This window comes from Amphiura filiformis, chromosome 11 (genome assembly GCF_039555335.1).
Source record: "Amphiura filiformis chromosome 11, Afil_fr2py, whole genome shotgun sequence".
Taxonomy (NCBI): Eukaryota; Metazoa; Echinodermata; class Ophiuroidea; order Amphilepidida; family Amphiuridae; genus Amphiura; species Amphiura filiformis.
The window spans coordinates 31,928,825-31,938,653 of NC_092638.1; the positions used below are offsets into that span (position 1 = coordinate 31,928,825).

Here is a 9,829-nt window from a genome sequence, read left to right on the forward strand (position 1 = left end):
CCTTCTTCTAGTTCAACCCATTTCAAAATATCTGGCAATTTTTGCTCTTCATACAATTTTTCAAATTCTTGCTTCGTTATGCTTGATTGTTTTGCCATTTTGTTCGCTTTTTTATTAATTAGGATTTTCTTAAACTGTTTTTATTTTCAAATCGGGGTTAAAAATAAAAGATGGCTGAAACTAAAATGTCTAAGGTTTACTACAGTCCGAGAGGGTATTGGAAGGGTGTTTCTGCGATAGACAAGCTGGCAAAAGAGGCTGGAGTGACGAAAGAAAAAGCTAAAAAAATTTTGAAAAAGCAGACTCAGTGGCAAATTTACCTACCACCTCCGAAGTACATTCCCAGAGCAAAATTTAACGTAAGTGTACCTAATGAAGTTCATCAAGCCGATTTGTTGTTTCTCCCTCACGACAGACCGAGTAAAGGAAAAAGCTTTACAAGTACGCGTTGACTGTGGTGGATGTCGCGAGCAGATACAAGGAAGCTGAGCCTCTGAGCTCGAAGGAATCTGGGGAGGTGGCTAAGGCATTTGAGAAAATTTACTCTCGAGTTTTAAAGTGGCCGAAGCTTCTGCAGGTCGATCCTGGAAGAGAATTCATGGGCAAAGTGAACGAAGTGATGAAAAAGCACAAGGTCGATATCAGAAGAGGGTTGCCTGGTCAACATAGAGCTCAGGCAATTGTTGAAAGATTCAACAGAACTTTGGCTGAAAGACTGTTTGGTCATCAGTACTCGCAGGAAATACTGATGGAAGCTCGTGGTCAGAAAAATGTGAGGTCTACCGAGTGGGTGGGTAGGCTTCCGGATGTGATCAGAGCTTTGAACAGCGAAGAGACTCGGCTGATAGGAATGAAACCGGTTGATGCTATCAAGAAGAAAAAGATTGAAACGATGTCTTCAGCTCCACAGAAGTTGAAAAATGAGATTAAAATTCCAGGTAACGTGAGATTGAGATATCTTTACGCTCCCGGAGAGTTGGAGGGAGGTGAGAGAAGACGCGCAACCGATCCCATTTGGTCTCTGGAAACTTACACGGTTGATAGTATCGTGAGAACACCGGGTGATCCAATTTTGTACTAGTTGAGTCTAAGGGTGAACCAAAGAGAGCGTTTGTTAGACAGGAGCTTATGATAGTACCGAGGGTACACAGTTGCCACCGACAGAGTTTTGAAGTAAAATTTCTTCAAGTTTTTCAACACAGTAACCGTGTGCATGTGTGTGAATTTTGTCCTCAAGTATGATTCGTTTGTCATCGTGCGGATCTAGGGCAACTTTGTTGACGGTTTCAGTGTACACCTCGTGCTTGTAACTCCTAATCACATTCATCTTTCTCATTAGAGGTTTCTCATCGAAGAGACAACGCTCGTAGTCGTCAAAGGTAATTTTTCTTTCAACAACTGCTTTTTTGACACCCTTACATCTCTTTTCCTCTTTTCCCTCATGCATTTTGTAAGAGTACAACTTTGCTCTAAGACCAACAAATTCGGTGATTTGCTTTCCTCCGGCTTCGTCTTTGAACATGCCGGGAACTTTTTTGTTCTTTCCGGTCGGAATTTTCGACGGATGATCGACTGGGTAGTTGGATGTGTCAAAAAGCTTTTTCACATCACCCGAAATGTCAGTGTAAAAATCCTCAGTCTGAATTTCATAGGTCAGCGAGTCGGTATCAGTCATACAAAGCTTTGCCCTTCCACCATACTTCCTCTTGATGTAATTGTAGTGGAAGTCATACATCTTTGTCTTTGAGATATCCAGGATACTCATTCCAAGATAGATCGGCTTGTTGAAGTACAGTTTAATTTTCTTCATGTGAACAGCCACAAGATTTTCATCAAAGATGGTGTATCGGTCGAAGTTGGGTCTTGAGATTAACTTCCGAGCTTTGGCTTCGTTGGTTACAAGATGAACGTTCACTCTGTTTCGAATGTTTTCCATCGTTTTCCCAAAAACGCTGTTATTCATCAATTTGAAAAAATCCTTCTCAAACTCCGATTTGGCTTGAGTACGAAGCTTGGTATTCAGATCGATGTACTTTTTCATAAAGGGGCTCTCATTAAATTTGATTCCTCTGTGGATCTTAGTTAATTTAAGTCCAAGGTCTAGGTACTGTTTTAAAGCTGTGTGATGAATGATGTATTTTTCCTTATCTCCAAGATTTGGAATGAGTTTTTCCACCCTGTTTATGGTGACTCTTTCAGGTGCTAGGGGTAGTCATCATGAAGATCATGAAGTTCTTGTGGATACTTCAAGTCCACTTCCAAAATACAAGAGTGTGTATTCCAGGAGTCTAGCTGTTTCAAAGTCATCCACTCAAAATCTCCGGTTGGCAATGGTTGACTCATCGCCCAGCCATAGAGGTTATTAGCGTCGAGGTATTGAATATACTTGGAGGGCTTGCTCGGATCGTAATCAGATCCCATGTATTTGTTATTTGCTTCTAAATATCTGGTTGATATCATGGAAACCCCACCTCTGATCCCTTTTTCGATCATCATAGCCATGTCATAATCCACGAGGAGTTCCAATTTTACACCCGTCGTTTTCAGCATGGCGTCGTAGGAAAGTCCAGGAGCTGTGTAGTACCAACAAGGATCTAATTTGTAATTTTTCAAGCATACTTTCCTAAAACTCTCAAAAACATCCGCTAGAAGAAGAACGTCCGACTTGAGATACAGATCGTGGTACTCCCTCATGGTTTTCATCTCGAAGGTATTCCAAACATTCTGTGCGTGCTGATAGTCCTCGTCGGAAATTTCCGATTCGTTGAGCTTGGAATAGAAAGCTTGCTTGGAAGGAAGACTAGTTTCCTGAAGTTTCTCGAGAGAGTTAACGTGATCATAAGGGTATGCACCTTTTCTCAATAAAAGCTTAAGCCGATCTTCTTGGAAAAATTTTGATATTTCGGAAAATGAGTCCAAATTTTCGACGAGTTTACCCAACCCAGCAGCCATGAATTTGAAACTATCGATAAATCTAAGATCGCGCTTAACTTCCATTTCTTTTCCTTCCTTATTGGTAAAGGTATCAACCAATATCTTCTTGGTGAATGAGATGTACTTCTCTTCATTGGAAGGAATACAGTCAATCTCTCCCTCTGTCTTGCCAAGATTCTTAATAAACAGATGAGCGTCATATCCAGCTAGATTATGGAAAATCACGGGAAAGAACTTTGGTTTCCTATATTTCATATTGCAGATATTGTGGGCAGCTCCTCTAAAGGTTCCCTTATAGTGACAGTGGTCTCTGACGTTGTAATTATCTTTATCATCAGGAGTCAGTGGATCCTTACAGATGTGGCAGTGGGTAGACTTTTCGAAGATCTTTTTTTCCTTGGATCCGAAGATCATCTCCTTTTGGAACTTGAATTCTTGATAGATCTCTTTGATGTTTTTCTCTAGAGTTTCCACAAAAATCTGAGCCACATCATCATCCTCAGATTCCTTGGTAAAAATGACTGGTTCTTGCGTGTACACAGAGTCATCAAAACACTTGATGTAATAACAAAAGCCTGAGGGTTCGTGCTTCTGGTACTTTTTGGTGTAGCTCTCTTTTGGGTTTGGTTGACAACTTTGAATCGGTTTTGTAAAAGATTCAAAATCGGCGTACACGACAAAGGGAACGTTCTGAGACTTGAAATGATGTTTAAAATACTGAGATGAATCCTTCTCTGGATCCGGCATTTCAATTTTCACGGTTTTATGCAGATTGCATAGGTCTTTATGAACGCCGAAACGCTCTTGGGAAGTAAAGGAAGAGTAGCAGTTTCTGCAGTAATATCGTTTCGCATGTTTTTGATAATCTTGTCCATGCAGAAGTCTGCTCAAGCTTTTGATGACACAGTAATGCTGGGTGTCATAGCCATCCTTATTTTTGCCCGATAATAAAAGAAGATCAACTTCGTGCTCTCGATTGTTAGCGTTAGGACTCGTTCTAAGCGGATAGACTTCATTTTTGTACAACCTCTCGGATGATTTTTTTTCGGCGTATCCCGAGACATTGACAGAAATCGATGGATTGTTTTTTTCAAATTTGTCCCAGTCTTTAAGAGTAGTTGGGAAAGGAATGTCTTTCCAGTTAAGTAAATCCGCTTTTGCTTTCAACTTTTTTTCTATTCTTTCAGCATTTTTAGCAACTGGATGTAGGGCTCTAGCAACAGACCATTTAGAACACTGTTGGTCATCATTCTTAAGATTGATGATCGCTTCCTTTTTGGCTAAAAATTCTGGAAGTGGAATGTATGAACCTCCTTGCATCGGTTGGTACTTGGCCGTGTGAATCTCTAGAGATACGATCTCCTTGAATATCCAACCACTCCCACTGTTTTGGAATGTAGCGATATTTTCTAGAATTTGACTCGTCGTAGTTTCATAAAATCATCAAGATCCGTACCCGCTAGAATTTCCTTCGTGGTAGAACGAAATGTGCTTTCTATAACATCAGTTTCACCAGTTTGTAAATTTGTTTTTTCAAACAGGCACTTAAAACCAAATGAACTTTTTTTCTGTCTGTTGTTTGAAAAAGGCTAATAATGCTTTGTTTGACAGTTACAAAGAAGATGCTGGGGTCATAACCATCACGTCCACCAATCGTGTACTGTTCGACAAAGTTGTTAAGAGCCGAATTGGTCTTTTTAGTCTTGAATGAATGACGAGGTTCTTTGGAAGGTTCCTGAATGTCAAAAATGTTCGAAGAAAGGATGTAATTTTCCTTGAGTTTTTCATTGAGTGCATCTTTGTTCAGTTTTGAGTATCCTCGAAGGCCTGCATTTTTTGCAAGCGTGTTTAATTCCTTTCTGGTGTACTCTCCTCTTTGTCGTCTTTCTTCATTTTTGCTTCCTCGATCGCCTTGTAATCCGGGGGAGGCTTGCTGATTAATTTTCTCAACTCTTCCTTTTTCAGTTTAGAGTATCCTCGATATCCGTTTTTTCTAGCGTATTCGCGAAATTCTTTCGCGGTTGAAATTTTACGAATAATCATTCTAGCTTTATTCTTTATTTATAATCTTTTTAAAAACCAAAATATTTATTCTAGCTTTATTCTTTATTTATAATCTTTTTAAACCAAAATATTTATTTTTCTAAATTGATTTTTTCCGCTTTCTTTTTAGCATAATATTTTTTAGAAGCCTTTATATATGATTCTTTGTGTCTCAAATATAGCTCTTTCGAATATTTAACCGGATTACACAGTCCAAGTTCAGTACACAAAATTCCATCATATCGATTAATCATCGTAGAATAACCAAAAAATTTGTCTGGATTTTTCTTATGACTAAGCTGAATCCACTGATCCTTGTAAAATACAAACAAATGCTTGTTTTCAACTTTTGACTCAAGCGTAATTTCTTTTTCGATGTTGCGATAATTTTTAAACGATTCCATTTTTTTATTATAAGATTTTTTAATAAAATATTTTTTTTTAAATCAAAAATTTTTTGATTTTGATGAAGAGGTTAAAAAAAATGCAGGGGAAAAATTTCCCCTGCATTTTTTTTTGGATAAGTTGAAATGCAGGGGGAATTTTTCCGTGTAATTTGGATTGGGGTGAATTAAAAATGCAAGGAGTTTTTTCTGTGCAATCCTGTGTTGTTGTTTTTTCTGTATATATCCTGTGTAAATTATTGTTCTGTATAATCCTGTGTAATTTTTTGTTGTTAAATTTTCCCCTGTATTTTGCCCTAAAAAAATGGATCTAAGGTTACACAGAAAAATGACAGAAATGAGCTCGTAAGCCCCTTACCCTACTACTCCAGATGGTTTAGTTGGTGCAGATGAGTTTGTTTTATCACTAGGTGGTTTGTTTGGCGTTGACGAGTCCATAGGTTTAAAACTCTCCTGGTCAATCAAGCTTTCTTCAGTTTCATCAGATAACACACTAAATGAGTTTTCACTACAGAAATGGTAGGTATCAAAAAGGGATGGGCCAACATTGGGAAGACCACACTTTATACACACCCACGACAGATTTGAGTGATCCTGATAAATTTGGTAAATATGGTCCGAAACGACTGCACAATTTTTGTGAATCCAAACATCACATTGGTCACACTGAATGGCTTCTTGACCATACTCGATGTCAGTACAGATACCAAAATTAAACTTTCATTTTTTTTTGGTGATTTTGGAAAACTTTAGCTTAGTGCATGATTTGGTCAACCAGCTGAGAGTTGCCAGTTGATAGGCCTGTGATTTACCTGTTTATTAAAATGGATCAGTCTTATTCTGTTCATCTATTGTTATTTTATGTCATAATACAATAGAACACTATCAAATATGCATAAGGTTAAACTAATTGTAGGCAAGCATACATTGTGAAGAGGGAGTCCTCACTTCCAGACAAGACTTGGTCAAGTGAACACACAAAATATTTTGTGTGTGTGTGTTGCAAAATTGATCGCATCATCAATATATTTTGTGAGAACAAAATTGTTCTTGTTTTATACCAGTATAAGACCTATCCAAGCCAAAGATAGGCTTTGCAATTGTTTTATTGTACCCAGGCAGAGGGTGGTATAAGTTGGCATAATTATTATCATCACACTATGGAGTTGTGAAGATAGAGCTGTTGGAGTCACACATGTGTGTGAGTTTGAAATGCGATCTGCAACTGAATTGGAAGTCACCAAAACTGACGGATGAAGTAAGTTTATAAAACTCTTAATTGTTATTGCTATTGTGTTAAATTATATGCATGCTTGATACTGTATGTTGTTATTCTTAATGTATTATTTTAAAGTTTAAAAACAAACTGGTGGAAATTGATTGTATTTGAAGAACAAAGAAGTTTAGATTTCCCGCCAAAATTGGAGAACAAAGAACTTGCATGTTTACATGATTGTTAATTGGAGATATACTCATGCACTTATAATATGAATAGAATGGAATGAGTATCATGTGTAATTATGTATTATTTTAATGTCGTTAAAAAAGAATGAGTTTGATAAAAATTATCCCAAGATTTGCTTTGGTACTTGTATTATCACCACTTGGGTAATTTTATTAAATGTTTCAGTTCTCGACCGATACATCCAACCGTGAACCAGACAATGTTTGCCGTTACCAAATCCCTGTGAATTAATCAGCTGTAATAAGTGACGGTTTGGCCACCCTAACTAAGAAAAACCAATCTGTAGAGATTCGGGGTCAGCACACCATCAACCAATTCCAGGACGGCTGCATACGAACCATGGTTCCAACTAAATATGTTTAAAAATGTCGGTATTGATTTTTTTTTCAAATTAAATAATGGACTTGAACTGAAATGAACTGAAATGAAATGAATTGAGAATTCCAATATTCAACTCAACTCAGGTGAACGAAGCAGTTGAATTTTGTACATCATTGTCAAAGATATTTAATTTTTTTATGTGAATAATTGTTATTCGTGTATGTTATATATTTAAGATTGAAATACACGAGAAAGTTACGTTACTCATCAAGACGAAACATTTGTATTTGGTTAATCATTGTCAAATACCTTTAATTTATTTTAAATTGTTATATGTGTGGATATTAAATATAGGTCAGTGTATTATTTGATATTTTCGGCTGTCATTTTTTCTTGGAAATAAATTGCTTTGTGAATCAGTGAATGTTACCCAAAAGTTGCAATTATTGAATTATCTGAAGAAAATCAATTTGTTGTCAGTTAAGCATTTATCAGTTGTTGTAAAATACAATTAGGGTAAAAAGAGCTGATTGATTCCTTACACCTTACCTATTATATGGTTGCTTGTGAGTTGAGAGTAAGTATAAGGAATAATCACCTCTTACCCACTTTAACTTTTGATCATTTGAACAATAATACTTTGTTTAAATTGTTTGATTTTATGATTGGATCTAATCAATTAAGTCAGATTATTGAAAGAAGTTGTATGTATGTAGTTTAAAATGTTATAATGTAAATGCAATTGTGTTAATATAAAAGAACACCAGAAGATATACTAATCTAAGAACATATTAAATGAAATAATCATTTAAAGATTTAAATTACTGTTGTCTTGTGTTCATAATTCTTATTTGTGTGAACAGTACCGCTGTTTTTTAATTATAATCCATCATGTTCATCCTTCGGGTGGGACACTCGACTTCGCTATTACAAATACCACAAGGATACTGTACAGAGTCAATTTCGATGTTACTAGATGCTGGATTTTCATAACTTGGTCCTGGGTTTGACTCGACACCATTTAAGAGCAATATCATGAGAATTAATTGTCTATTGTTAGCAGTAGAATTATGGGCTGTATGATACCTTTACTGAGATATTTACTATTAACCCTTGTCTTGGTGGCAATAGCTAATGACCACTGACATTGTTGGTATGAGTCAAATGGTTGAACACAACTTAGATCTTGCTCCGATGTCAGTGTGCAACTACTAAATTTTGAGTACACCGGGTTACACATGACAATGTTCATAATATAGTAGCCAAGAGTGAGCAACACGCACAACCGTAAAACCATATCCATGGTTAGAATGGATCAATCACCAAAGTTACGCAATCTTTAAAGGCTTAGTAGCTTTGTTCTTGTCAGGGTAAAAGTGGATAAATGGTGTCCACATCACTGTAAGCTTAAGCTTCAGTCATTACACCAGCAGCACCACAACTAGTTGAAAGATAATAAAGATGTATACCGACCTTGAAAGATCCGTCTAGACTTGTTTGTCTATATATAAGCTTAACCTGTATGAGTCCCTATCATGCTATGATAAACACAGTTCAAAATGGCCGCTGTTAATTCCAGAATAGGTGATGACAAATATCCAATCCATCCATCATGATGTAAAATCCCAATCAACATAAAACCATTTCCACAAGTTGGTAGAACATCTAATCCAATAAATATTAGAAGATGGAACTGGCTATTGATGAAAAAGATGAAAAATATGAGGAATTTCTGCGAGAGCAACTGCTAACACAACTGCACTGTGAAGGTGGATGGTAGATGCTGGTTACTTTTCGCCTACAAATGGCGCAGGGTTCATCAGTACGACGACTGTGACTACCACTAACAGCTTCCCATTGCACCTGGGTGGGTGTGGCAAGCGAGGCAAAGCGCCTTGCCCAAGGGTGCAACACGGGGACTCGAACCCACGCACGTCGAGCAAGCTCTAGGATTATGAGTCCAAGGCCGTAAACATCGAGCCACCGTGTTATCACCGTAAATACATGTACATATATGTGACTATCCACATCGAAACGCTCGTAAAGTCGGCCCCTGGTCAATTTAGTTTTCTTCCGTTTTTAGAAAATGTATATCATAAGCTTTACAATGATATATCATTTGACTTCAAACGATATCCAGAAGCGGAGTTATGGCTTGTTCAACTTTGCTCCTTCAGTAAAAGGGTACATTATTTTGGTGCTACAATATTTCTCTTTTTCTACATTGCTGGTATTAAATAATAAATTGTGATAATTGGCGGTCACTTCAAATCATCCCCAAGTCAACGAGGTTCAGGAATTGTTAATTGTTGGTTCACCCACCACTTGAACAGGATTTAGCCATAGCAAACAAAGACTAAAGCTATTTACTATAAGTATAAGCTTATTATCCTCTTCAACAATAGGATTAAAGATTGATGTGCGGACTGGACTGAAATGAGAAACTTGTAGGACAATTATTGGGTACATTATGAATACAAGCTTGATGCACATTTTGGACTGTAACGCGAAATACAATTTGCCGACTTTACGAGCGGTTTGAGATGGATGGTCACATATGTTTTATCATGGTAATACTGTTCTCTTTGTCACTCAAGACATGTTAAAAGACAAACAAATGTTGCACACTCTGTTGTAAAATTAAAATCATGTCAATGAAATA

General features: G+C 37.0%; 1 protein-coding gene across 1 annotated transcript; it reads right to left on the minus strand.

Annotated features, from left to right (window-relative positions):
- Positions 1 to 2,202: 2,202 nt before the first annotated feature.
- Positions 2,203 to 4,254, minus strand: LOC140163631 (uncharacterized). Its single transcript, XM_072186946.1, has one exon. It carries the CDS (start codon positions 4,252 to 4,254, stop codon positions 2,203 to 2,205), a length of 2,052 nt encoding a protein of 683 aa, XP_072043047.1.
- Positions 4,255 to 9,829: the final 5,575 nt, after the last annotated feature.

Excerpts from the sequence above, each read along its gene's own strand:
- LOC140163631 (XM_072186946.1), bottom strand. The coding sequence starts at position 4,254 with ATGCAAGGAGGTTCATACATTCCACTTCCAGAATTTTTAGCCAAAAAG.